Raw genomic sequence first — 27,626 nt, 5'->3', positions numbered from 1 at the left:
CCTGCTATCCACTGTTTCATCATTCCCTTTCTGTCTGATCTCCACCTTCCCTCTTGAGAACCAAAAGAGCGCTAATTGAAATAAATGAACTGGAGAACACATCAGAGTAGATTGCATCTTCTCTGTGAGGATTCTGACTGAATGCTTGTTAGGCGAATGTTGCAGAACTAGTTTGTATTGAAGAGCATGTCTTATGTATTAAACTTTGACCAGTCATTGCAGACAGTGACATGTAATCATGGCCGTTGTTCTAACCTGCTTGCCAGGTTGGGAGAGGAAAACAAAACTAAATAAACAAACAAATAAAAAAAAATCTGAATTATTTTTGTTTGTTTTTATTTGGACACCAACGCTTGACAAATGCATTCGTTTTTCATTCACACAACAGGCTATTGCTCATAAAGTTCTGTACAGTATATAAAATTAGTACAACAAACACTATACATAGGAGGGGCAGTGCATGATGGGACAGGAGGAGAGGCGTTAATGATGGCACTGTATAAATGTTAGGAAAAAAAAACAGAGCAAATTAAACATGCTAGATACAATTAGTCAACTAATTATGTTACAGGAGGTATTTGGAGGATTAAAAAAATGTAACTTGCTAAAGGAAAAACTAATAAAACTTGCACAGAAATCTAACTTCTGTAATATTTCACAGCTCCATTTGTTAATTCAAAGAAGACTGTTTAAGCCAACGTACAGAGACAGACTGTAGTAATAACATTATCTAAAGCGAAATCCCAGAGCTGCTCCACAGACAGTGAATAATGGAATTACACTTGTGACACTACAAGTGCACCCATGGTAATTTTACTGAGACGTGACAATCTCTGATGCATAGCTCTACAATAAAAAGGATTTTGAAAAAAAAAATCTCCACGGAAAATGTATGATGGATCTACTTCTGCAACATTATTAACTCCAGTTTTGATGTTATAATTTCTACTTTAGGGGCTATTAAGCTGCTATCTAACTGTAATAGCAAAATATAAATTTGGTTTAAAGCTGGTTTTTCCATTTAAAGCCTAAGTGTTCTGAATTGTTCCTAACCTCCTCTTACAGGCCCTGTGAAATTGGCCAGAAGATGTGCAAAAAACAGGAGACTAGTCCCCATCCTCTGAGGATGGTTCATGCTGCTGAAAGAGCAGTAACCCTCTCACTCTCTAGTCCTTTAATCCTGCCCAAAGATACAAACAAACAACATAGTGACACAAAAATAACAAAATCGTATTTAGCACCACTGAAGAGCAAATTGTTCCAAGTGAACAGCAATGCACTTTGTTCAGATAGCAAGATATGAACAATACAGAGAAACAAAAACCTCTGAGCAGGGCAGAAAAATTAAAACAGGTTGTGTCAGCAATTCTAAAAGCCTTTAAGAGAAGCTTGAAATGTCTTGTGGTTTGAAGGACTGCAGTTCAGACTAGAGAGCATTTAAACAGCATATTCTCAATTTGTGCCTTACCTCAATCCAGGTATTGAGGTATGCCACAGCAAGTATACAGTATACCACAGTAGGGACAATATTACGATGACTTACACACTACTCTGGTCTGTAGAAACATGGGCTCAAAAAGCAGTCCAATCAAGGAAACAACCTTATTTGTTCAAGTAAGTGTCGAGTTCAATAACTAGCTACACCAAATGAATACAAATCAAGGCAATTCACTGAGCAAACTGCAGTTGAAGGGTAAAAAGGATAATTTATCATTCCAGCACACAAGAAATTAATTATAGTGCTTCTGTGTAATTAATATGCAAGGCTAGTTCACAACTGCTATGCAATTGGCTTTAGAGTAAAATCCAAGCATGCAAGAGTGGCAACATCTCTGACTTTTTTCAGTCTCAGTCTTTGTTAAACATTAGATACGAAGCACCACTCAAGTGACCATTACCAGTAAAATACAGACTATTCCTTTGTGTGATTGGAGAGATCCATCTTGTTTGTGAAAGTGGTCATGGTCAAGTGGCATAGTCCTTGAAATTCAAGAGGATCATTTACAGCATAGTGAAACAATGAGGAAAAAAACAAAGACACAAGAACAAATTAAATATATTTAACTGAAATAATTCCCTTTGGTAAACGTGCTTTGTTCTCATTGTTGCATATCTTCTTTCTTACTATTATTCCCGCTGCTGGAAAGCCATAGAAACCATGTCATTGGCTGTTGAAGAGTCTTAAATAAAACCCACCACATACAGGATCATAACATAATAAATATTGTTTGGGGCAGCAGTTAAAGCCTAGTTTCTCTTGCTGAAAACTTGCTGCGCAGGCCTTTGTATGGGTTTGTCGTTGCCAAAGTGTTAACCATTGAAGCATACTTTTCCAACTTGGAATCCAAACTTCTGGTTGCTGCCGCCAAAGTCTGCCGGAGCAACATCTATAATAGGAAGTAATTCTGCTGAGGGGGAGTCAATCTCTAAGACAGTCTTTTCCTGACCTTTGCGAAGCTGAAAGAGAAGAATGAAAGCAATTAATGGAATTTGCTCGGTTTAAATCGACTACTACCTCTCTCCACTTTCCTCTTAATCCTAATTCAAGTCACTGATTTGGTAGTCACCCATGTACTGAATCAAACACTAGCCGACAACAGCAACACAATTGACAAACACATTAGCTTCATTAAGGTTAATTCCCATTTGTGCAGCTAGTCCCTTTCCCTGGCACTGTCACTGTACTGACCTGGCATCCATCATGCACTGCATTGATGAAAGGGCTTTTGGCTTGTGTCAGCTCCTCATCGTTGCTCCCCCGGAAGCGGAGGGCATGCTGGTAGGAGAGGGAAGTGCTGTCAAACCAGCCTGCTGAGTTCTGGCAGTTATAAGTGAAGGACTGCTTGGCCGTGGCACTTAGTAGTTTCAGGAAGGTCAGCTGAACTACATGAACAGGGTTCCCATCTCTGTCATTGTAGGAGAACTGAATGCCACAGATACACAGGTATTAGTGTTCAAGCTAAGCAAAAAAAATGTTCAAAACATCACTCAAATCTCACAGAGTACACGGAACCCTCCACTTTCACCCCAACAATAAGGCTGCACCTCACTGAGATTAGGAAAAAATAACTTGTTATTAAATAGTTTCAAATTATAATGAAGGCATTTACATGTGCAAGGGTGAAAATGACAGTGAAGGAAAATTAGAAAGCAATGGAATTAAGGGAAGGAAAAAAATAATCTATTCCAATGACCTGGTGTGAATGAGTCAGTGAATTACAACTGGCAGCTCTGTGATTATCTGAGAGGGTTATGAGACCTCTAAATAGGTGCACATGAGAGACCACGAATACTAGTCAATGAGAGACAGCTGCCAGTGACTGTGTGAGTCATTCTGACTGCTGAAATCAAAGGCTGGCAATATCATATTAGCTATGTCATTGCATGTGATCTACTAAATTATTATAAAATTACACAGTAAAGAGATTTACAGAGAAGCACAAAAATATGTTTGCAACCAGGTGCACTTGGATGGACACACAAACGTACATCTACAGAATCACATGAACATAATCCTAAACATTAGTATCACTCAGGTAAATTACCCAACAGCAGCTCGGATAAGTAGTTTACCTGAAAAGAACTGCCAGGCGTTTGGAACTACTTGAGATTAATGCTAGGAGGTGGGGTTGGTTAGGTTTAATAATATGTTTATTTTTGTTGTACCTGCTTGCCTCTCCTGAATTGGCTGTACCAGCTTCCTGGTTTCTCTTTGTTCCATGCTGCTAATTTCACCTAGATACAAAGAAGAACACAAGTACTGTTTGTAGTGCAAAATTATAAGGATCGAGGGATATAGTGAGCAATTTGTTGTCTGATTTGTGCATTTCAAAGACTTCTATCAAGAGACTGGAGACTCACCATCTCCGCCTTTTTGTCAGGGAAGAGACAGGTCTGTCCATCAGCAGTGAAATTACAGAACACCTTGATGGAGTCTCTGTTACACCCCTGGTTAGGATCTATCCAGTAGTCACCTGCAAAACCCACAGAATAATGGCATCAATCAATTACACCAAATGCTGATATAATGAAAACAACTAAGGTAACAAAATGGTGAGCAGCCTCTTGACTTAAAAGGGTGAGGGTTAAAGAAGATGCACATCACTTTTCTTTGAAGTAGATTTCTGATTAAATATTTGTTGGCACCAAGTGGTGAAAGAAGCATTAATTACTAAGCATATTTCTTGCTAACCATCTTTGTATTTCGGTTGAACCATCATGAGCTCTTTGCATGTCCGAGCAGGGCTCTCAAAGGATCCAAGAGGCCGTCTCATGAGCTCCACTTCGTTTTTCATAGAAGACAGCGTGGCAAACACTTCTTCCATTCCTTCAACTTCCTCCAGAGGCTGGTCTCCTTGGAGGGGCTCCTCCATGTCCAATTCTATATTGTCATCCCTAGGTGGGGCTGCTCTTCTTGTCCGTTCCGAGTGCCTTCTTCTCTTCCGCCTGCCTTCCATGATAGGAAGGGGCTCAATGATTGTTGCAGGCAGTCCCTAAGGGAAGCAGAGTCAAAAAGGGGTCAAATAAAAAGAAAGAGGATAAAACCAGAACTGAGGTCACAAAGTGGATTATTGCAGGTACTCACTGGAGGTCCTGGGGGACCAGCAGGACCCGGATCTCCTCTGGGACCAATGACACCCTGGGAAATAGAAGGGGACAAAACTTTATGTCAATCACGTCTCACCTGTAGTCTCTCTAGGGCCTCTAGGCTAAATTCTGACATTATCCGGCCAGATATGGATGCCGCTTTAAAGGATTATCCAGCTGTGTGCATCAGCACGCTGTGGTCAAAGCCTTCACTCTCAAGACACACTATACTAGTTTTCATAACATCACACAAACCAGAGCCAAATCCTATTAAAATGGAAAAATGGAAAAATCAGACACAAGGCAAGCATGGCTGTACAGCAGGCTTTTAGTTCCAAAGACATGCCGTAAACACAGCAGAGTATTATGATTATGAAGCATGGTACATTTAAGCCAACAAAGGTACTTTCTCTCTCTTCCCCAGCATATGTTCCCAGCAGCTGCTTACGAAGCAGAGGTGTGAACACAGGAAGAGCAATGTATAAATAAGAGAAATTACTTAGCTCACCGTTTCTCCCTTAGATCCTTTCTGGCCAGCTGCACCCTAAGAGAGGAGATGATGAGTATGTTAGTTAGAGCTGGGCGATATGAGATTTTTTCATATCACGATATGTTTTTTTCATTTCAGGCGATAACGATATCTATCACGATATAAGCCAAATAACTATATTTGTAAGATTTAAATGTGCCGTTGCTCACAAGTAAAATGTGAAATAATCAGCAGCTTGTTTTTATTTAAATATTCATTTTCCATAATAAGTTCAACAGGGTAGATGTACTTAAGGAACATGAGACTTTTTCAGATAAATAAAGGCAAATATTGAAAACTACACAAAAGGCAGCCACTAAAGCGTTTAAGTTTCAAAATAGAACAAACGAAACAGACTAAATTGTCAATTCCACTTAGAAACAAAATATTAATTCTAAAAATAAATCTTAGTTTGTTTTACAGAAGAACAGACAAAACTGACTAACTTTTGTCAATATCAAATAAACTGAGAACTAAAAGGAAATTCTCGATCTCTCCTTGTTGTATAGCTGAGCTTTTCAAACAGTTTTAACAGTTACTTTAGTCTGACAAAAGCCGAATGACGAATTAGCGCTTCCAGTCAGAGACTGAGGCTACGTCCACACGTACACGGGTATTTTTGAAAACTGAGATTTTCCGTTTTCGTTTTAAAAAATAATCCCGTCCACACATGAAGGAAAACGCTGCTATGAACATGCCAAAGCAGCAGGTGGCGCTAGATTCCTAACCGTGCAGAAATGTTGGCCAATCAGAAGTCTAGAAGCCTCGGTGGGAAAAAGTAAACAAAGCTGGGGCATAGAAGCAGAACCGAGTCGTATGTGTGGACGGACAGTAACTGTGTGTATATGTAAGCATTTAAACACTGCAGAGAGAATTAACAGTAACAGTATTGTAGAAATTCATTTCACCGAAACAATAACGTGGCGCACAGTGTGACGTCAAAAAATGTGCACACCTTTGACGCTGCGTTTTCTCCGTTTTTCTAGTCCACACGTAAATGCAAAAACTGAGTTTTTAAAAATCTTCGTTTTCAGTGACCAAAAACGCCGTTTACGTGTGGACGAAAGGTGCAAACGCATAGAAAAATCTGCGTTTTCAAAAATACCCGGGTACGTGTGGACGTAGCGCATGCACCAGTTTATTGTATTTCCAGACTTGCTTTCGGCACAATTTACAGTGCACGCTACTCTGTTTTTTGTCAGACTTGAAATACCCGAAATACCTTCACACTACGGAACTTCTATGGCTCTTCCGTTTGACAATCTCTCCGGCATTGGAACCATCATCTGTTTTCTCTTCGGTCACGCTCGGTTGATTTTTCTAGTCGGCACACTCATTTCCTCCATTACGCGCTGGCTGCTTCCCAAACAAACACACGTGCGGCTTGGCACTTGTGCTGTACGTAACAAGTCACGCGACGTGACGCTGCGGCTGTGATTGGTTCGGCTCTGCGTTACTTAATTTGGATTGGCTGACTTTTTTTTTTTTTTTGAGGACAAGAGCGACGAGGTCTATCGCGATAGCTTAATTTCTCTATCGAGTAAAAGTTATATCGCGATACATATCGTTATCGTTCTATCGCCCAGCTCTAATGTTAGTATTAAAAACATACATAAATTTTTAGCAGCTATTAAAGATTAGAAAATGATCTAATTACTCAAGAAAGCACTGCAAAATACTAATCAGGCACCTTCTCAATAGCAACAATAATCTGCAAGCCAGCTGCTATGTTGGGTCATAATAAGTTATTATTTATTATTTATGCATTTCAAGCTTGTTGAGGTGTGTTTTACATTTGTACAAATTATTTTACGAAAAAGTATAAACAAGACAAAATTTACTGACATAGCTGCATACAAATGCTCATGCAAATACTAATGTTTTGGCCTTAGCAAAATCTAAGGATCCACCATGTATGGCCACTCAAAACGATTATTTATACATGCATGCAGTAGATGAAAAAGAGGACACTGTCTTAAGGGCTGCTGTGTAACACTTACTGCGAGTCCAGGTGGTCCTGGTGGGCCAGTGGGTCCAGGAGGACCATTCATACCCTGGATATAAGCAAAGATTTATCATATCTTGTTTGTAGACTGACGTTCTGCATGTATTGGTGTTCCTTGCTGCAACCATATATACCTCATCTCCTTTGGATCCTTGTGCACCCTGGTTTCCTGGCAGGCCTCTGTCTCCTTTCTCACCTGGTTCTCCCGGGGGGCCAATTAGACCAATCAGCCCACCATGACCCTGCAAATAGAGACATGGTTCATCATCACTGTGTCATTATATTTAGACTGGTGCAAAACGGCCTCTCTGTCGAAAGCTAAACACTCACTTTATCGCCCTTGCTACCAGGATCTCCTCTTAATCCTGGGAGTCCTGGTGGCCCCTGTTTACACAGTCAAATGTATTATTTACATCAGTAATGTAGAGTGTACAAAATATAATTTTTTCTGTTTTCATTATTTTATGAAAACCGATTCAAATATTAGCCACATATAAGAATCCTACTATTGGTCCTGGTGGTCCAGTCTGCCCTAGCGGTCCATTTAATCCTGGTTCACCCTGCAAAAAACACACACACAAAATATCAATGTGTATGGTATTCAAAGTCAATTTCAGTTTCCTAATATTATGCCACCTTTGAATAAAAATACAATTTTGCATCCATATACATACCGCTGGACCTGGAATGCCTCGAAACCCTTCTGGACCAGACCTTCCTGGCTGTCCTTGGGGTCCCACTGGGCCTGTCTTCCCCACTGATCCCGGGGGTCCACTTGTCCCCTACAGAGCCAGGAGACAGATGCAAGAGCAAGGCATCAATAGCAAAATAGATCAAAAAAGGATTCTTCAGAGAGATCACTGTTTTTTGAGCTTACCTTAGCTCCCTTCATGCCTTGCTTTCCTTCTTTTCCTGCAGCACCGACATGGCCCTGAAAAAAACAGCAGAGAATGGCATGAGCATGAGTATTATCTGCAAATAAACACTTCATATACCTATACATGCAAAAAAATATATATACAATATATATACTGTAAACTACGATTACCCTCCTTCCAGGTGGTCCTGGAGGACCAGGCTCTCCTGAAGCCCCTGGCGGTCCCTGCAGAAATAAGAGGGGAAAAAAAGAAAAAGAAATTCCCATCAGTTGGAAAGAAACTGGCAACCTTTACTTAATGTCACTGTGTCAACAAATGAACAAGATTTCAATTAATCTTATAAAAAATGAATGTTAAAAGAAACATTGCTGTTTACTGCTTTGCCGGGATCTCCACTATCTCCTTTAGGTCCTGATGCACCATCGACTCCCTGAACAAATCAATGTAATGTAAGAATAGAGACTAAAAAAAATCAACAACAACAACAAAAAAAACCAGAATACGACAGTAAATAGAAACATTAGCTCTGACCTTGACACCAAGCTCACCAGGGGGCCCTGCATCTCCAGGGAATCCAATAGGACCCTACAGGCAAAAGCAGTGAGTTAAAAAAGCATCATATGTGGCACTAAAGGACTAGCCGGCCTAATAGCAAGAAAGCAATAAAATGTCACTGATCTGCAGAGACTAACAAGGTTGCCTTTGGGTCCGTCTTCTCCTGGTGTTCCTCTGGGCCCAGGGGGGCCAGCTGCACCGGGAGGACCAGAATCCCCCTTTTCTCCGACATCGCCTTTGGGACCCTGAGACACCAGCAAATGTAATGACAATCCTTGAAAGGTTAAGGAGCCTAAGGAAAGATAAAATGAACTTAAAAAGACCAGAAGATGGCATAAAGGTAATGTGACTCACAGCAATGCCAGGCTCTCCAGCTGGTCCAGGGTCTCCAGCTTCTCCATCATCACCCTGATGGTGAGGGAAAAATTGATAAACCTCTATACACACAAGTTCACGTTTACACACACACAAACCACTACTATTCTACTGTATGTGCATATGCACACACGTGTCTTTACTAATGGGAAACGCTGACCTTCTCTCCAACAAGTCCAGGCTGTCCGACTCCACCAGGCATTCCAGGTGGGCCCTGTGGCAGGAGGAGAGAGAACAGCTTGAACTGCAGCATCATAAAACAAGAGTGAGTTTCAAATATTCATCTGATTTTTGAAAATCAATTTTTGCAGCATTCTGCAGTATTTTGTGTTTGTTTGTCAGCAGTTTTCCCACAGAAGGCAGAAACTGGAACAGAGTTTTCACAACACAAGAAAATACTGTCAGATTTGCTGTGTGGATATTGTCTAAATCACAGAGGGTGGATATTCTATTTCCTCTCTTTCTATCACTTGGTTTGTTTGTTTGTGCAAGTATGTTATTATGCACACACATATGTCAGTGTACTTTGCCCTGTGTCTAGAGACAAACCCAGAAAAAAACATGTTTTTGGTAGAGTGCACAAGCCTGGGAGTTGAATACAGCCACGCACTACTACTGAACTCCTGCTGTCAAGTGCTTTCCTCACATGCTGTCTCACCCCCATTTCACTCTTTCCCACTATTCCATGTACCGTCCATTTATGGATCCAACCACCTCTGCACCGCTGTATTTCCAAGCTTCCTGTGATGAAGCAAAAGTGTGGCTCATATGCTTTCTGCAACTTGCTGCTAAATAATTGACTGGCATGAGAGGCTGTAGAGGGACGGCCATTACTAGAGGTAAATATAACTGCCTCTCAAGGATAATAGTCTAATACTTCTTAATGATTCATAGAGCAGTAAATATAACTCTCTCCCAGGGATTATATCCTAATTCTATTTAATAATTCAAGTTTCAAAGGCAGCGTGGAAGGAAGTGCTGAAAAGAGACTGTATAGATGAAGGGCTGGAAAATACAAAGCATTGTGCTTTGTATTTCACCGCACGAGCTATTACATTGGTATTTTTGATAGTACTGTGTATCTGTTATTTTAATGCTTGCACAAGGTGTGTGTTACTTCAGTATTTACAGACTTTATACTTTTAAAATGTATTAAATGACAAAAATGCTAATGAAATCTTAATGACTAATTTTCCTAAAGACCAGATCAAGAACAAAGAATAAATATTTTCAAAGCTCTGAAAATGATCTGAAAAGTTACAGGATCATGGCAGAGTAATTATGAAAAGTTATGCACATCTATTCATCACGAGAGGCAAATTAGAATATCTGGTAATACTGATTATGCTGATTAGCATTACTAAATCAAGCAAACTGTGCTGGTGCATTTATTGTTTTAACTAATTTAACACTTGTTTCTTCACTTTGTGCATTTTCCAGTCCATGTTTTGCATGCATATGAACAGCTTTATAAACATTAAGACTAAGTCCTGAACAAAAATCTATCAGAGAATTTTGTAGCCAAAAAAGATTTCAACTTTCAGGAGAAAATGCCTCTGACATTAAAATCAGTTTAGATGAAATAAAAATGAATTTAGATCATGCTCCACAATGAGTGCTTTGAGATTTTTCAAGACTATGGGCAAGTGATGGAACTTTTTGTACATGTATAGTTGTCTCTTTCTTTATGTTTATTGAAACTACCTTTGTAATAAATGTAGTATAATAGTGCAGTATTTATATCTAGGTATGTAATTAAAAAAGATATTTTAAAAAATGAAAAAACTACCTCTCCCCCAATTGGCCCTTGAGGACCGCGTGGACCCGGCTGTCCTGGAGGCCCCTGTGAAGACAGAAATGACATGTTTAACTAAAAATTATAACGATAATAATAACAACAGAAATGCAGCTGAATGTAACTGAATGTAAGTAGTGCATTAGCTAGTGCTTTTAAATTAAAGTCCATGTTGAATTGTTTATGAGATGGAACTAAGTATCTATGATTGCTATCGTAGTGACACGGTGAAGACATCCACACAGGTCAGACAGTTATCCTCAGTATGACACAGGCTCCGATTCGTTCTCAAATTCCCCAAACATCCTCTCTCATATTCTCTCTTATTAATAAGAAACATCTATCCTGTGATGTGCAAGACCATATTCTTCAAACCAGGGACAGCATGTGATTTGACTCTTCTGTGTTGCTCAAGAGAGCGCCAAGCAATTAATCCTAAATGTGCTCGGCTTCAGTTTCAGTTGAGTAGATGCTGAGCCGCGCTCTGAATCACTCTGAAGTCTTGGAGGGAACCTTGTGTTGCAAAGACACTGAAACAGAAAGACAGACAATCTGCCCAGAGAGAGACTATGTGGGACTAGAGGAAACACATATCCTTCTGGTGGAGAAATACTTCGGCATTAGGGGGAAGAATTCTGTGATCCGCGGCACTCACACATGAATGAAACTTCCCCACTGAGTCCTCAGCATCTCTCTTCTCTCCCTCTCTCTTGTTTTGGTTCCATTTTAATGCATTCCCTCCCTAATCTGGCTGTGGAGAAGAGGGGCTATAGAGAATCTTGTTGAGCGTGTGTTCATGGCTGACAGCGTTGTGAGATGACTGTCACAAAGGAGGATGCTCATTAGACGGCCAAGGCTGAGGCTAATCTGATTAGCAGCTGTCACACCGTCTTCCTGCTCACAATAAGAGCCCCGCCTCTTCCTTCCACTCCATTGCTCCACTGCCTCCTTTCTGTCACTGCTTCTTTTTCTATTTTTATTTATCTTATTTCTTTCTTTCACATACAGAATGACCTATTCATTTCCTGGGATAATCTTTCTTACACATGAAGCCAAGGTCTATTGGGTACTACTACTTTTCAATCTTGGCCTTAAATCACAGATTAAAAATGATGTAGCGATATTACAGGTTAATGCATTTAAATAGCTTTCTTTCAACTAATAATAATTATTTATAAAATATAACCAAATGCCCAAATTTACATGCCAGATTTTAATGACTGACCTGTCAGCATAACATTGACTGCTATGGAGCTAATGAGGGACTATAAGAAGTCTTAAGGATTGCTCATTTGTTAAGCGTGTCATTATGTCACTGCTGTGATATGTCTCTACTAAAATCTTTTGCTCGCTATGATATTGTGCATGCTGGCTCTCTGACACGGCTTACTGGGATCATTACCTGGAGCGGAACCGTAGTTAACATTATTAGTTTCACTTGTGCTTTTGCTGTTATGACAAGTCACACTGCCTGCGTATCAAAATGTCTGTTATTGGGAAAACACAAATATAGCTAGGTTTTCATAAATTCCTCCAAGGTGGAATTTGTCAGCTATTACGGTTTTCAAGCATGTTTTAAGGGGAACACTACTGGAGGCATTTTCTTAAGCACTTGTCCACATGAGGTCCCAGAGCAGCTGGAGCTCAGCTATCACTGGCCAGGAGGTGTTGGGCATCCTAGGAAGGTTGCCAGTCCATTGCAGGGACACATACAGTGATTCCCACTCACATCCATAAATAAAACCAATTTAGAATCACCACTTAATCTAATGTGCATTTCTTTCGACAGTGAAAGGAGACCAGTGTATCCACAGAAAACCTACACAAGCTTTGACAGAACACCCTTATTTCAGGATGTAGTTGACTCCTCTTTAATTTGTGTGCATTTGGCTCACAATAAACTGGAAAAGCCAAGACTGGATTTTCTTTGGATATCAGTCTTACCTCTTGTAAAAACATCAGCACTAATCACTGACCTCAGAAAAACCAGCCCCACGCAACAACACATCCCCCAATTTCAGGGTGGTAAATGTTAATGATTATCGGCAGAGGAAAGGGTGACTCACAAGTTTAAACTGCAGCAGCAGATTCAGCACAGCTGGTGCTAATGAACTAAATAGGTAGTACTAATTAAAGCTCAGGTGGGGCGTCTGTGTACCAACTATTGACTGCAGATACCTTAAAACTGTGCAATACAAACACCAGAATCTTAAAAATAAAACAATTTTGCCTCCTTTGTTGTCTCATTAGAAGTCTTTTTTTTCCCATAATAAGCAATTTAAAGAAAAAATGTATATCCTAAAATAACATTTAGCTATTACATCTTTTCATTGGAGCCATCTCTCTAAAATAAAGACATATTCTATTATACACTTACTGAATTTCATCACTTATTCTTTCTTTAATTCTTTTTATGTTTATTGTCCTGGAGAAAACTATCATACTCATAGATATTCTATTATTTTTGTGCAGCTGTGTATATCTATCCAGAAACAGAAATTGTAACAAAACATAATGAACTAAATAGTGGTGCATTTTTTAATGAATTATTCTAATCTTGCCAGCTTTGTCTTTCCATCTCCTTTTAGTCCCACAGAAAGGGGATGGTATTTGTTGTTCCGCGGGAAAATGCAAAAGTAATAAGTCAAAAGGAATGCTGGGACCAAGAAAAAGCAGTTTCATTTGTATGAGCTGGGCAATAACTTCTATAATCTCACACATAATAATGCTAATAAGACCATTTTCCTCCACTTATCCAACTCGGGGCTAGAGTGGGGGCTGAAGCCTATCCCAGCTGTCATAGGACGAGATGAGGGTTACACGCTGGACATGCTAGACAGCCTGAAATTTGCACTCACACCTACAGCCAATTTAAAATCATCAAATAATATAACTCAGATAATTGCATGTCTTTGCACTGGGATTCAAACCTTCTTGCTGTGAGGTGACAGTGATAACCACTGCACCACTGTAATGCCCAATTTCCTCATCATGGATGAGGAAAAATGTATATCATGTGAATGTGTAAAGTGTAAATTTACACACTATTTGCAAAGGCTACCGATCCTATGGTCTAATATCTTTCTTGTAAATAATTGTTTCCCATTACTAAATACATACATACAGATACAGTTTTCAAAGAGATTAAACTGTTCTTGATAAAGTGAAAAAATTAAAGAAACATATTTAAAGGTTTTTAGATGAAGTGAGAAATAGTGTTTAATACTGAAAAAGATTATGGGTAGTCAAAAAGATAATGATGTAAGATCTCAGAGAAGTGATGAGTCAGAAGCAACCTGAAAGCAGCAGTGGACCTAATGGACATGAGATGAATGATGTATGTGCTGAGATTGCTGTGCAGTATTCACCATTGAGCCAACATGCCCACTCTCTCCTTTCTCCCCTGGTGGTCCTGGCATTCCCTACAAAGAAGTATAGTGATAGGCATGAGAAGGGAAAGGAAATACTCTATTATAATTATGGAGACATAGTCACTCTTGAAATTCAGTGCTTTTTTTTTTTTACCTGTAGTCCAGAAGGACCAGATCCTCCCTTAAAGCCTCTAGGTCCTTCATCTCCTTTTGCCCCATTCATGCCCTGCTGCCCACGAGGACCTGGTTCACCATCTGCACCCTAAAACAAACACAGACGCAGACAAGTCCGCATTGCACAATTGCACAGTTCAAGCCAACCTTTATGGGTTTTTTTATTGTTTTTAAATTGTGGCACATACCGGCAGTCCTGGCTGACCCACAGGTCCTTGAATTCCAACAGGTCCTGGGGGTCCCTATAAAGGAGCGGACTGAAAGTTCAATACATATTTACTGATGGAAGAACACGATTAAAGGCTCAGGCTTTCTAAATTATGACAAATCATTCATAACCCTTTATCCCCCACCTCCTGGTGATTCACAGTCATGCTTATACTTAAAAACGCATACTCACAGCTTCCCCTTTGTCTCCTTTGCTACCCTTCTGGCCTGGTACTCCTGTTTCTCCCTATCAAGGTAAGTGCAAACACATGAAAAACTAAGTCCAAAAATCAGCAAGAACAAAGATTGCAGATGTTAACTGTTCACTACACCTTGTCTCCATCCTCCCCTGGAGGCCCAGGAGGTCCTGCAGCCCCTGGCAGCCCTCTTGGTCCCAGTTCTCCATCACGCCCAGCTGGCCCTGGAGGTCCTTTCTCTCCCTAGCAAACAGATAGCAAAACAGCATATATCTATATTATATATTATAACTGTTATTCTCATTAAGCAACACAACACATTGATTAATGTGTCACACCAGGAAAAAAAACCCACTTTCAGGAAAGCAGACATGATCACACTTATATATCCTCTCACTGTCTTCTTTACCTTTCTCCTGCTCTCTGGCTCATAATATCACATTCCAAAGTGAGAGCACACGTTGCTTATTACCCAGTGGTGGGAGGTGATTGTACCATACGTGTTAGTGGACATTGTTGCGTAAGAAACAAAATTAGCAATGTTCCAAATCTTACTGGCTCGCCTTTCTCTCCCATCGGCCCAGCAGGACCAATGCCGCCAGGGCGTCCTGGCTGGCCAATAGCGCCAGCCGGCCCAGCGGGACCCCTCTCTCCAGTGGAACCCTGGAAAAAAGAAGAGATAGCGAGGTGAGAGAACTATATCACATGATTCACTATTTGATTTAACGCAACGGTCACGATCACTGGTCACCATGGAAACAGCCTCCTGCTTCATATGTCCTAGTATTCTATAAAACATAGCGGCAGAAAATGGAGCAGGGAATAGGATGGGAAAGCAATTTCAACAAATTAGACGTACAATAGGTCCAGCGACACCTGGTAGGCCTTCTCCCCCCTTCAAACCTGCAGGACCCTGGAGACACAGAAACAAACAGCCTTCACAATCCTGGGACAACAAATCTTTTTACACCTTTAATTTGCAAAATTCTTAACTTGGGATCTAAAGGCAATCACATGAATTAGAGTACCTATAGTAAATGTAAGTACTCTAATTAAGTGCAAAAACCTGACTCATCAATTGCTGTTAGCAGTCAGCACAGTATAGATATTAGGTATATGAAAATTTTTGTTACTGTTTGGCCAGGCGTCCCTCTGCTCCCTCTGAAGCCTTTAAGCCCAACAGGGCCACTCTTCCCAGGGGCACCTAATGGACCTGGGTCTCCCTAGAAAGAGCAAATAATTGGCCTTCATATACCAACCAGACAGTCACACCAAGGAAGAACATTTATCACTTATAGGCCATCATACACTCGAAACTGTCTGGTTTCATGTGTTGTTTATTAGAAAATTAGAGGACAGGATGAGATCCAAGAGATATTCTGGCAGTGCTGAGAGAGTCTTTGGGCTTTATCTAATATAACAGTGATAAGGCAATACTGGTAGGTGATTATGAGCCAAACATCATGATGAAAAGTACTCACCTTGGCACCCTCTTTTCCGGCAGTTCCTGGTAAACCATGCTCACCTGGTGGCCCTGGTGCACCTGGATGACCTCTATCTCCTGTTGGTCCTGTCTCACCAGATTTGCCCTAAAAGCAACCATAGCATACAGCACATAGCAGATGGTAGGTAGTTATTGTAGATGTCATTTGTGAAAAACAACCAGTTTATTAAAAATTGAATTAAAAATTGTTGATTTTCTTACCTGTGGTCCAACCACACCCGGGGGGCCTGGGGGCCCATTCTTTCCTTGGAAGCCCTACAGAAAAAGAAGTGCTAGTTGTGACCCTCTGTCACAATTGAGGGGAGCTGATCCTTTTATATGATGATTGATTATCAAAAGGCATTGTGTTTTTATCAATTGTTTACAGTAGATCAAAAGTGACTCACTGGTTCTCCCCTCTGACCTGGATGGCCTGGTATTCCATCCTTTCCAGGTGGACCCTGCAAAAGAAGAATTTTCTGATATGACTATAATAAACAAATCATCAAAGGTCAATATAAATATTGGGTAAAGTAAACCAAAGGACAAACACATTGTAGCCCACTCACATTAGGCCCTTTAGGTCCTGGTTCACCGTGTCTTCCCTGTGGTCCTCGAGGACCCTAACAGATAAGGCAGGTTATCAAAACATAGCTATGATGCCAAGATTTCACACACAAAAAAAAGGTGCTAAATGTATCATATTTATTATGAAGTAGTTAAAAACATTACCTGTTCTCCAGGGGACCCTGGAGGACCATCTTGTCCAGCAGCACCCTAACAAATTAAAAAGGCAAAAGGCAAATGAATGTATAGCTAGACTCAAACTCAACTCAAACATTTTTAGTTTTCGGACTGCCAACAAATTTTTAGCTTTCCCAAATTGCTCTTTGAGGGTGAGAGTATAAATTGAAGTATCCCCTTCTAGACAGTAGCATGCCAGATGGCCTGCCATCAAGAATTGCAAAGCAACAACCAGTTTGCACTTTGTCAAAGCATTAATCCATACTTTATGAGTTAGCCAGGTGTGTGTAAATGTGTGCATGGACATAATCTTTGTTTATGACACTACATGTACCTTTTCTCCAGGCTTTCCAGTTGGTCCCTTTCCTCCTCTTCCCCCGTGGGCTCCCTATTGGAAAACAAACAGCAGGCTTATTAGCACATTGATGAATTATCAGGAGGTGGAACACAAATATGTTGTAATATGACAACATTGTAGTGATGTAACCGTGTGAGTCACAAGTTATCACATTGATATACCATATATAATTAGACTGAGTATACTTGGGTTTCTATATTAAAATAAAATGGTGTGTAGGCAGGGCACCTAAAGCTGTACTCACAGTAGGACCTCTTTGCCCACCGGTGCCTTGCTGACCAGCTGGGCCCTGCATTGTAAAGGGTAACAAGTATTCATCAGTCAGTTACTTCAAATACATATCCCCTACATAATAAATGTAAATGCAAATCGTGTGAAAGTCAGAATGTAATGTGTATTAAAATGTTCATATAGCTCTCACCCTTCGTCCTTTCTCTCCTGGGACCCCGGCCACACCAGGGAAGCCAAGTGATCCCTGGAGACACAAGTAGAGGTTAATCAGCCTCAGCCCTCCATTTATCAGACATCACCCCTAATGTCTCATTAACTTATAATTAACTACTGTATCAAATTAAAGCAAATCTAATCCATGAGCTCAACACAGCCTTAAACACACCATTCATCAACATGTAATGAACTGATGTCACTAATGAACTATAAATAAAATAGCCTTTTTTAATATGCTATTCATCATCCTTTATTTTTAATCAGACAGGAAACAGTCCAGCCAGTGACACACATCTTTCTTCTTAAAGCTCTGATAAAGGACCAGGGGATACATTAACTGATCATAATAGCCCATCAACACTAAATCACCTTAGGACCTTGTCTTCCTGGGTATCCTGGCAAACCGGGCACTCCAAGGTTACCCTGGAGAGAGAAAAGACAAAAAATTGAGAAGGAAGAAATAAGGCAAGTATTAAATAGAAAAACCCATAACCAGTCAAGATATTTATAATGTACTACACATTATTATTGTGCCAAACCAGCAAGCAATGTCTATATTATTGCATAAAGTGATGACATAAAGATTAATAGCTAATACATGCACACCGGTGCAGTGGCAATTTCGCCTCAGGACTGGGGTATAATGCGTCGTAATAAATGTAAGGCCATTAAAATCCATATGTTCAGTATTTTTGTGAAATTTTAAACTGTGATTTTATAGGAAAGGTTTGTCATTAAATAACTGAAAACTAAGCAAAACTAATACATAACTTCGCTGCTCAGTTAGATACAAGTTTTCTTCTTTGGCAGTCTATCTTGAAGAAAAATGTTTGTTTGTTGTTTTTTTTTTAATAGCTCCACCTTCTCGCCAGATATCCCTGAAGCACCAGTATCTCCTATGGGTCCAGCTTGACCCTTTGATCCCTCTGGTCCATCTTCTCCACGAGGACCTGTAACTCCATTATCACCCTGAAGTCATGAATGAGAGCAGAAAGCAAGTAAGAAAAATGTATCTTAGTCAAAAGACAATAACTAAGAGAAAACAACATAGAGGCTTGTTATTAGATGTCACTCTCACCATGTCTCCCTTGACACCCATGTCACCCTTGAACCCAGGGAAGCCATCTTCTCCCTGTCATTCATTGTGAAGTGGTAATAACTGGACTTTAAACACCATCATAACGATAAAATTTGTCAAGTGTCCTTGTAGTTGCAATCCATTGTTTGGGCATCAGCAGAAAAAGAGAAGTTCACAATCTATGTCACTCACTTTCTCTCCTTTGCTCCCCTTTAGACCTCGAACTCCATCTGCTCCCTTTGAAAAACAAAAACATCCAGTTTAAGAAAACTAAGAAACCAACATTCAAGAAAAAGACTCTGGACTTTATATATTATGCAACTCACCTGTATTATCACAAATGAATCAACTTAAAATAAAACAACTGTAAATCTCTATTGATTTTCTCTTTACATAAAATTGATCCATTTTCCAGCAGTTATTGGCATTACATTCATTTCATGGTAAAAAATCCAACAAGGGCTTCCCCTGGAGGATTTAAGAAACCCAAACCCAAGCAGAAAGCCTTTCTATGACAACTTCATATTTTATTCCACTCTTTCAAAAGCATAGTCAGTCAAAATGGACTACTTTACTACTGTATGTAACATTTGTTCTATCCATCAAATGCTTCTCATTTGTCTATTGGCAGTCCCCTTGAGAACTGAGGTGCTCTCCCTCCATGTGTCACCATGTAGCTTGTCCATCATTGTCTCACCTTTACTCCCCGAATCCCTGGGTAACCAACTGGTCCCTGAGCCCCTGGTAAACCCTACATGAAAATATAACATTATTATAGTACTCTTTTTAAAATAAGAACTAGCCAGCAAAGAGGCAATTCTCTTATTAGATATGGATAAACAATGCACTCAGTGACTTTTTCTCTTGTCAGACAAAAAGGAAACAAGACAAGCGGATGAATCTGAGTGCATGCTGCTTACACTAATGGACTTAGGCTTTTTTATAATAAAGATGGCATTGTAGGGACACAATGATCATAATGATAAGCCTTAATGTTAATACACAGATGTAGATTTGGAAAAAAAAATATGACATTGGCATTTTGATATCTTGATCCATTACTGCAATAGACAAGCTTCAGACATGCAGATACCCACTTGGATGCCTTTTTCTCCTGGGGGGCCCTCTCTTCCTGGGTGACCCTAAGCAGGAACAAAAGTACCCGTTTGACTTATCAGTAAAATACATGATTATTATATCACCTCAACATAGGAATTTCTGTTTGAAAAGTGAAAAGCAGGAAGCTGCATCAGGGCTGAGAGTGAAGCACCATTATATCTCACCAAGTTTTGCAAAAAAGTAATACAAGAACCATTATGTATAAAAATGTGTTTGACTTCCGTCTAAAATTAATCCTTGTAAATGAGAAAAGCTTCACTGTAAAATGACTATTATTCAAAATGCCTTGCCTTGGATCCTTGGATCCATTTCAGAAAATGCCTCCTATGTCCCCCTACCGGCAAACCACAGAAAGTGTAGGTTAGCCAATTTAATCCTTGCCTACTTTTCTGCATTGTGTGTGTGTGTGTGTGTGTCTACATACAAACAGCTGTATGCATACACAGTTTGCTTAATTTGCAAGGCAAGTTTATTTATATTGCACAATTCAACAACAAGGTGATTCAAAGTGCTTTACAGAGAAATTAAAAAATAAAAACATATAAAAAGGATGATTTAAAATGGAAAAAAAGGAAGTTTTAGAATTTAAACTTAAAAATGAAACAGATGCAGTGGGTAAACAACTCTCTGTTTCATAAGCTAGTATCTTTGTCTAGATACTATTAAAAATTAATAAATAGGCTTATTTATTAAAATCTGTACATAAATGCTATGTTTAAACTGATTGCAGTACATCAGCTGATGGTGACTGGTGCATCAGTAGAAAACTCTGATACTGAATATAAGTTGTGCACAGACACAGGTTTGCGTGTTACTTACGGGAGGTCCGTCAATGCCTGGCAGTCCCTGCATGCCTTGTTTCCCCTGGGGACCCTGTATGGGACATAAAGAGGTATTAATACTAGAGTCAAGCTTCAGATGCATAAAACCTCAACTCATCACTGAGTGAACAAAATTTCCACTTTGCTGCTACATATTGTATTTGTGACCAAGTCTTTATTATTTCTTTTATCAGTCTGGCTTTATGATGTGCAGCACCCAAGACTGTCCCAGGTGTCTGTTATGCCTGTGTGTGTTTCTTGTGTATTGATTTCTTGTCTAGCTCCACATTGCCTGAATGGGAGCCAGAAGTGGCTTGGTCATACTCCCCTGTTCAGCCTGTCTCCTTTGAGTGTGTGATGACAGGGTTCATAAGGGCACAGCTTTAATTTTAAAATTAAGTGAGAGACATGCTCCCTACCTTCTCTCCTGGCAATCCAATGGGACCCTGAGGACCAGGCAAGCCCTACACCAAAACAAAGCATCAATCAAGTTAAGTGTTGCGTTTAGCAGACGGCTGGGAGCCTAGATTTGCATGACTCTGTGTGTTTTAATATGGTGCATTTATGTAAGAGCCGTGAATAATAATAATAGGATCTATCTGAAAATATGACAAACACTTCTTTACATGACTGTAATGTCATTGACAGCATTTTAAAATGACACTTTGTTGCTGTCGGGTACAAAATGTTGTTTCTACTGAAACAGTCCTTTCGTTAACTAACAAAACAGCCTCTTATATTGAATCCTTTATTGAGTCATGCAAATGTATAATTAATTTTTATATGCCCAAAAGGCCAAAGATACTTTTTAAACCTAGAGAAGAGCAAGTAAACCGTGAGATGGAGTAACAATGCAAAGAAACAAGTCTTCATGCACAGAAAATGCATTCTCGATGCCAACTGTGTAATACTGAGGCGATTAACTCTCAAAGTAACTTTTCTGATGATGAAATACCTGCACTCCAGGATTCCCCTGTTGACCTGGGGGCCCCATCTCTCCAATTGGACCCTAAGAACAAGAAACCCTGGTGATCATACAGTCTGTCTTCACATGATCTTGGTCCAATGGTTGTATGCTGACATCACATGGGGCGATCGTGGCTCAAGAGTTGGGAGTTCGCCTTGTAATCGGAAGGTTGCTGGTTCAAGCCCCGGCTTGGACAGTCTCGGTCGTTGTGTCCTTGGGCAAGACACTTCACCCGTTGCCTACTGGTGGTGGTCAGAGGGCCCGGTGGCGCCAGTGTCCGGCAGCCTCGCCTCTGTCAGTGCGCCCCAGGGTGGCTGTGGCTACATTGTAGCTTGCCATCACCAGTGTGTGAATGTGTGTGTGAATGGGTGGATGACAGGTTGTGTAAAGCGCTTTGGGGTCCTTAGGGACTAGAAAAGCGCTATACAAATACAGGCCATTTACCATCACATGACTGGTTAATATTTCCATTAGCAGTTAAACCTAAGTTGCTATGATTTTTCTAGTGTAAATAAAGCCAGTAATCATTGGTACATAATAGTAGGTTTGAGAAGATGTGACTGACCGGGTTGCCCTTTGACCCTGGTACTCCATCAGTTCCTTGAATTCCCTGACAAAAAATGCATGTCAATAAATGTTAGAAAACAGCAAATTTAATGTCAAAGTTTGATCAAAATATGGAGATAGTTCGACAGTTTTCTTGTCCATCTTGCATATCGATGATTCATGCAATAGAGAGGCCTTTATAGAGTTGAAGCAGCTGAATAGCTTTGATCCTGTAATTCAGTCGATGTTGACTTACCGGTTGCCCAGGTGGGCCAGGTGGCCCCCTTGGCCCAACAAGACCTCGAGGACCCTGGAGACAAAACACAGCAAATAGTCAGCAGCTAGCCTGCATTCATGATGAGACTGAATGAGAGTGGAATACTAAATCATGAATAAAAACTAAGGAGAGGGAGAAAAACAAGGAGAGACATAATACACTTTGGTGTGTGTGTGTGCATGCATCTGCTTTGTATGTGCTAGCCACGGAGACTGTGCTAGCCTGTTAGCATGAGTGTGTTTGTGTGCTCTGTTTTTGTCAGCCTTCCTCTTTGTAGGCTGGCCAAGCCACCTGTTCCAAAGCCACATCTGTGATCTCCTGGGAAGTGATTGATATGGAAATATAATCATTCGGGCCAGGATTTTATCTCTTCTCTCTCCTACTCTCTCTTTCCACTTTCCTCACTCCATCTCTCTTATCTCATTCACCACCAAACAAATTTCTGTCTTGTGTTTGTCTCTTACTGTGTCACTTTTTCTATCTTCCTCGCTCTCATCAACAGTTAAATCCTCTCCTCTCCTACGACTTTGTAGTTGAGCACAGTTTTCCCAACATGTCTTACTGCGCTCCGTTTCTTCCTGCACTCAGTGATCCATTTGGAGGGACAGAACCCTGCTGAGCCCTAACCTCATCTACGGGGAGAAAGACAGTGTGACTCATAACCAATTAACCAATGTTCACTGCAGATGCACAAAAACGACAGCCTCTTCAGTGGTGCTGTTAAAATCTTTCAGGGATCCTATAGTAATCTCTAGGTATAATCTCTATGACAGAACTAGAATGCTATACCTTTGTATTTGAGATGCCTTTTTTCAGTGACCTTTTCATTTATAATGCAAAGGTGAACCCTGTGACAGTGTTACTTTAATAAGGTGTGACTGTCCTAGTGTTTTTAACTAGGCGCTGTGTATTGCAAAATATTGTTCAGTGTTTCTGTACATGAGAAATACAAGCAGCACAGTTTATACTTGTGTAAGTTCTGCTGTATGCTTTGGGCAGAAACTTCAGTCAGCTGCTAAATAAAGTAATCACCGGCAATCCCCTCTGGGTTTGCTGGAGAAATCGGTTTCTGTTTTACTAGTTTTTTATTTTATTTCTGTATTAAAGAGCGTTTAAAGCACAGACTAATGCATAGATTAATGCATCCTTTGAATCAAGAATTTATCCCGTCGAGGAACGCTACAAAATAAATATTTTCATTAGAGACATGCTGTGATGTGTAACTACATATATAAACAATATCACATTTAATTTTTCTGTATGTGGATACTCACAGGTTCGCCTGGTTGCCCTCGTGGCCCAACAGGTCCATTAGATCCCTAAAATAAAAGGAAGGACACACATTCGACACAGATTTTGTGTGCCTTTCTTACTCAACCTTAGGCAGGGATACATTTATATCCCCAGAGACATAATCTGTGGAAATAGCTCATTAAAGAAATTCACTGCCTGACAGATAAGGCTCAACTATCTTTGAGCAAAGACTAATAGACCGCCCTCTCAAACCTTACCCGCCAGCTTGCATAAATTGATACTATCCTGACAGAGCTTCTATCTTTCATATTTTCAATTCTATTGCAGGGTTGTATTAGCTAGCTTTTTAATGTATTTTGCAAATGTAGTTACCAAATGAACTCAGGCTAGCCAAGCGGAAATAAAAAAAGCAGGAAGTTATAATATAGACCTTTCATCTACTGTGAAGTCTGCTTCGACATGTCGTGGTTAACTGAATAAATGGTTTTATTTAATGCTCTGTGAAGACCTTCCCTTTAACTTTCCATAACAGAAAAATTAGAAAAACTATTTTCAGCGTGAAATTAAATTTTGAGAGGCATTGCACACTTACCCTCTCTCCTGGTTCCCCGACAGGCCCCTGAGGACCAGGCTTTCCTCTGTCCCCCTACAAGAAAAAAGCATTAGCGACAAGCCTCAAGATGTTTAGGTATGTTCTGTTTATAGCGAATGCTTTTTTTTAGTGCACCCTGTCATCACAGAAGTCACAACAACCATTACAGTCACATAATGGAAATAAACATCTGCTATACGATGTGTAAGGTATTCATGCATGCTATGTTATCATGTTGGTGTCTGAATGACTAAGTGCTTGAAGTACAGTGACTGTATCAAGTAGCCAAACGTAACTCACTCTGTGCCCCTTGTTTCCTGGGAGACCTGGGAGGCCGTCAAAACCCCTGTCGCCCTGCAAAGTAATAGAGAACCAAGTGCATTAAACCCTGAAACACACACATATGGTAATGTGTAAACATTAGCAGAATTGTAGTGAAAGTCTCCCCTGGCAGAGCCTCCCATCTGCTCAGACTGTGCATCGGGAAGAGAAAGTGTGAAGATTAGCTGTAGGTCTGCTAAAATGCTGCTTTGACTGATAAAGACTCTGCTGTTCTGTCAGACACATCAGGGAAGACTGAGTTTTTTACTAAGCGCTTCCTGCAGCTCTTATATATTGAGTTGCCTTGTTGTCAGTAACGTATAATAAGCTGGGGGACACTCGACACCTAAAGGCTTACTCTTGCAAGTGGAGATAGTTTGTTATTGTTTAAGACCTCGCCACCTAAACATGTGTGTTACTGTGTTCATGGAAACAGGACAATGAATTCAAGTAAAGTTAACAGGAACAACAATAATATCGTCCTACAAATTACAATGCAGCATTCACACAAACACACAATCTAAATGAGATTGTAGAAGAGCCAAATGTGTGTGTACTGGGTGTAGCTCATTTGAAGGGCAGTTCAGTATAATTACAAAAAAACTCACCTTTGTGCCAGTTTCACCTGGAGCGCCACGACCACCGTCCGCTCCAGCACGGCCCTATGAGATACAACATCCAGATCTGATTCACCGTAGGCCACTCTACGCTACAATATACTTTTTACACAAGCTGTAGACATAAATGTTTTCAGCACTTAAATGTCCAATATTTAAGATATCTCACCCTCTTGCCTGGCCTCCCATTAATTCCAGGGGAGCCTGGCAACCCGCGTGGTCCCTTCATGACAAATGAAGAGAGCAAGACAAATAGGAAAAGGTGTTAAAAGGAAGGCAAGAGGACAAATGGAAATCAATACCATGACAAAAAAGATAAAGAGGCTATAATCCAAGGTAGGCGTGAGGTAAAAATTATGTCTAGTCTTACAGCAGAGCCACTTTCTCCACGTTCTCCTTTGAGCCCAGAGGAACCTGGATCACCCTGGGAAATAAAAGGTCATGCATGACATGACAAAGAGGGGAAACTCAACTTTTTCAAATGTATATACATGTATACAAACATACTCCTCAAATATAGACCCAAACCAAAAAATTAAGAATGAACTGAAAATAAATCATCTAAAAATTGTTTCATTTTTCCATCTCTTGGGTTTTTTTTGGTTGTTTTTTGGGGGGGTTTTTTTGGAAATACAGACAAATTTCTCAATTTAAATATACCGAGCAAGCGTAATGATGAGGTTAGGGTGGGAAAGAGTGACATGAGATTGAGCTTGGTCAGATAGAGTTTAAAGCTGGGGGTAGAGGACGTAGGAGCCCTTGAGATATGATGTAAATTTGATAAAGGTCAGAGAGAGAGATTCATACCAATGGGCCCGGTCGCCCTGTAAGACCAAGCGGGCCTGGAGGCCCCCTGAGTGACATCTGAAAGAAAAACAACATTATGCTTTATGTAAGCTAAAGAATGTACCTACTGACTTGCTGCATGCTAAAAAATATTCTGATGGAGAACTAAATCTCAGTATGCAGTAATGTTGTATTGTGAATTTGCTTCTTTGAACTATACCTTGGCCTGTTGCAATATAGCTTGTGCTTGGGCCTGCTGGGGGGACACCACTGGCCCCTTCTGGGAATCACCTCCAAACTGAAACTGGAGGCAATGACAAGCAGAAGTCACTACTCACTGCAGATTTCCCAAGCATAAAGCTAGTTCAGTCACACAGCCCCCCCTTGTGGTCTTACTACTACACCACATGTGGAAAAAGTGTACTCTTTGTGCGTTTGTGTGGGCATGTTTCAGTGTGTTTAAGGTCTTACTGGTAGCATTAACAGTGTTCCTGGAGGGCCTGGAATCCCATCAGCCCCGGAAAGACCAGGCCGTCCTGGGGGACCCTGAAAAGTGAAGACAGGAAAGGGAAGAAAAATAGCTTGGCAGTGAGTGAGTGAGTAAGATTGAGAGAGTAGAGATTGAGAGAATTTTAAGAGGATGGGTTTTGTTTTTAAGATTAGGGGTTAAAATGTCACAAGATCCAGTTGTGACTTAGCTTGTGAAATCAATGCAAGTCAAGAAGATGTCCTGTGAAATCATGAAAGTTCTATGGTGTGTGCAGCATATCACTGGGAGAAAGTAAGAGAAACACTTGGAAGGTAGACGAAGAGGAAAACAATCCAATCTTTGAAAAAATAAATGTTGCTTTGTTTCTACAGCTTGTCTCACAAACGCACACATGCACGTCCACACACAAGACTTTATATTCTGTATACACATTGTGTGAGTTGTTTTATATTTTCTGACTACTGAATGAATATTTTAATAAATCAATGATATTTTTCCAAAAGTTGCCTTTAGTCTTGAATTTTTAAACCATTTCCAACAGTAACACATAATTAGAAATATTTACAATTGTGTGATCTCAAGGGTAAATAACTTTCCTTATAACAACACGTTGAGAATAGCCAATAAAATAAGTGTTAATGATTTGCTGAAGTATATGTCGACAAAGTGGACTTGAGTAAGTGTTATATAGTGCGTTAAAGATATTGTCCGTGAAAGTCTATGTCAAAGCATGGCAAAACGCTGGAGCATAAACATCAGTAGAGTATCACCATAATGCTTTTCACATCTTCATTTGTAATACTTAGAATAAAAGTTAAGCTATCCAAAAGCATTATATGTGATAAGTAAAGATCTGTGAAGAAGAAGGGTTGTTGCATTTACATTAGGCTATTAAAATAATCCAGTAAATATTCTATCTCTATAAAAGTGTCAAATTGTCCTGTGATAGGAATAAATGTAATACTAAATAACTGTTCAGATGCAGTTCCTCAAAAGATCAAGCCAAGGTGAACACTAAGGTGGAGGAATGTTGTTAGTGCTGCTTGTCAGTTT

The 27,626-nt window shown here is 40.1% G+C and overlaps 1 protein-coding gene across 2 annotated transcripts in view; it reads right to left on the bottom strand.

Moving 5' to 3' along the window:
- Positions 1–319: 319 nt before the first annotated feature.
- Positions 320–27,626, bottom strand: part of col5a3a (collagen, type V, alpha 3a) — a 46,246-nt gene continuing 18,939 nt past the window's right edge. For both annotated transcript variants that reach the window (XM_085271563.1, XM_085271564.1), the window contains 56 exons: positions 26,555–26,629; positions 26,304–26,387; positions 26,105–26,161; positions 25,668–25,721; positions 25,467–25,520; positions 25,289–25,342; positions 24,660–24,713; positions 24,360–24,413; positions 23,788–23,832; positions 22,493–22,546; positions 22,256–22,300; positions 21,679–21,732; positions 21,143–21,187; positions 20,722–20,775; positions 19,881–19,925; positions 19,481–19,534; positions 18,976–19,020; positions 18,784–18,837; positions 18,567–18,674; positions 18,075–18,128; positions 17,680–17,733; positions 17,503–17,547; positions 17,235–17,288; positions 16,889–16,933; positions 16,726–16,779; positions 16,564–16,617; positions 16,379–16,432; positions 16,155–16,262; positions 15,807–15,896; positions 15,533–15,586; positions 15,229–15,336; positions 14,809–14,916; positions 14,670–14,723; positions 14,458–14,511; positions 14,250–14,357; positions 14,093–14,146; positions 10,719–10,772; positions 9,090–9,143; positions 8,909–8,962; positions 8,692–8,799; positions 8,531–8,584; positions 8,376–8,429; positions 8,170–8,223; positions 7,999–8,052; positions 7,796–7,903; positions 7,628–7,681; positions 7,452–7,505; positions 7,256–7,363; positions 7,117–7,170; positions 5,096–5,131; positions 4,586–4,639; positions 4,193–4,493; positions 3,862–3,974; positions 3,667–3,735; positions 2,690–2,923; positions 320–2,457 (listed from right to left, as the gene is read on the bottom strand). In XM_085271563.1, coding sequence (XP_085127689.1) covers positions 2,311–2,457; positions 2,690–2,923; positions 3,667–3,735; positions 3,862–3,974; positions 4,193–4,493; positions 4,586–4,639; positions 5,096–5,131; positions 7,117–7,170; positions 7,256–7,363; positions 7,452–7,505; positions 7,628–7,681; positions 7,796–7,903; positions 7,999–8,052; positions 8,170–8,223; positions 8,376–8,429; positions 8,531–8,584; positions 8,692–8,799; positions 8,909–8,962; positions 9,090–9,143; positions 10,719–10,772; positions 14,093–14,146; positions 14,250–14,357; positions 14,458–14,511; positions 14,670–14,723; positions 14,809–14,916; positions 15,229–15,336; positions 15,533–15,586; positions 15,807–15,896; positions 16,155–16,262; positions 16,379–16,432; positions 16,564–16,617; positions 16,726–16,779; positions 16,889–16,933; positions 17,235–17,288; positions 17,503–17,547; positions 17,680–17,733; positions 18,075–18,128; positions 18,567–18,674; positions 18,784–18,837; positions 18,976–19,020; positions 19,481–19,534; positions 19,881–19,925; positions 20,722–20,775; positions 21,143–21,187; positions 21,679–21,732; positions 22,256–22,300; positions 22,493–22,546; positions 23,788–23,832; positions 24,360–24,413; positions 24,660–24,713; positions 25,289–25,342; positions 25,467–25,520; positions 25,668–25,721; positions 26,105–26,161; positions 26,304–26,387; positions 26,555–26,629 — 4,059 coding nt within the window. In that variant the 3' untranslated portion in view covers positions 320–2,310. The remainder of the gene's footprint in view (positions 2,458–2,689; positions 2,924–3,666; positions 3,736–3,861; positions 3,975–4,192; positions 4,494–4,585; positions 4,640–5,095; positions 5,132–7,116; positions 7,171–7,255; positions 7,364–7,451; positions 7,506–7,627; positions 7,682–7,795; positions 7,904–7,998; positions 8,053–8,169; positions 8,224–8,375; positions 8,430–8,530; positions 8,585–8,691; positions 8,800–8,908; positions 8,963–9,089; positions 9,144–10,718; positions 10,773–14,092; positions 14,147–14,249; positions 14,358–14,457; positions 14,512–14,669; positions 14,724–14,808; positions 14,917–15,228; positions 15,337–15,532; positions 15,587–15,806; positions 15,897–16,154; positions 16,263–16,378; positions 16,433–16,563; positions 16,618–16,725; positions 16,780–16,888; positions 16,934–17,234; positions 17,289–17,502; positions 17,548–17,679; positions 17,734–18,074; positions 18,129–18,566; positions 18,675–18,783; positions 18,838–18,975; positions 19,021–19,480; positions 19,535–19,880; positions 19,926–20,721; positions 20,776–21,142; positions 21,188–21,678; positions 21,733–22,255; positions 22,301–22,492; positions 22,547–23,787; positions 23,833–24,359; positions 24,414–24,659; positions 24,714–25,288; positions 25,343–25,466; positions 25,521–25,667; positions 25,722–26,104; positions 26,162–26,303; positions 26,388–26,554; positions 26,630–27,626) is intronic.

This window comes from Mchenga conophoros, linkage group LG4 (genome assembly GCF_057382185.1).
Source record: "Mchenga conophoros isolate Kocher_MC1m ecotype Shallow Benthic linkage group LG4, M_conophoros_male_GT1.1, whole genome shotgun sequence".
NCBI classification, from domain to species: Eukaryota; Metazoa; Chordata; class Actinopteri; order Cichliformes; family Cichlidae; genus Mchenga; species Mchenga conophoros.
Note: the sequence above shows the minus strand (reverse complement) of the source record. Positions and strands in the feature narration are given on the sequence as shown.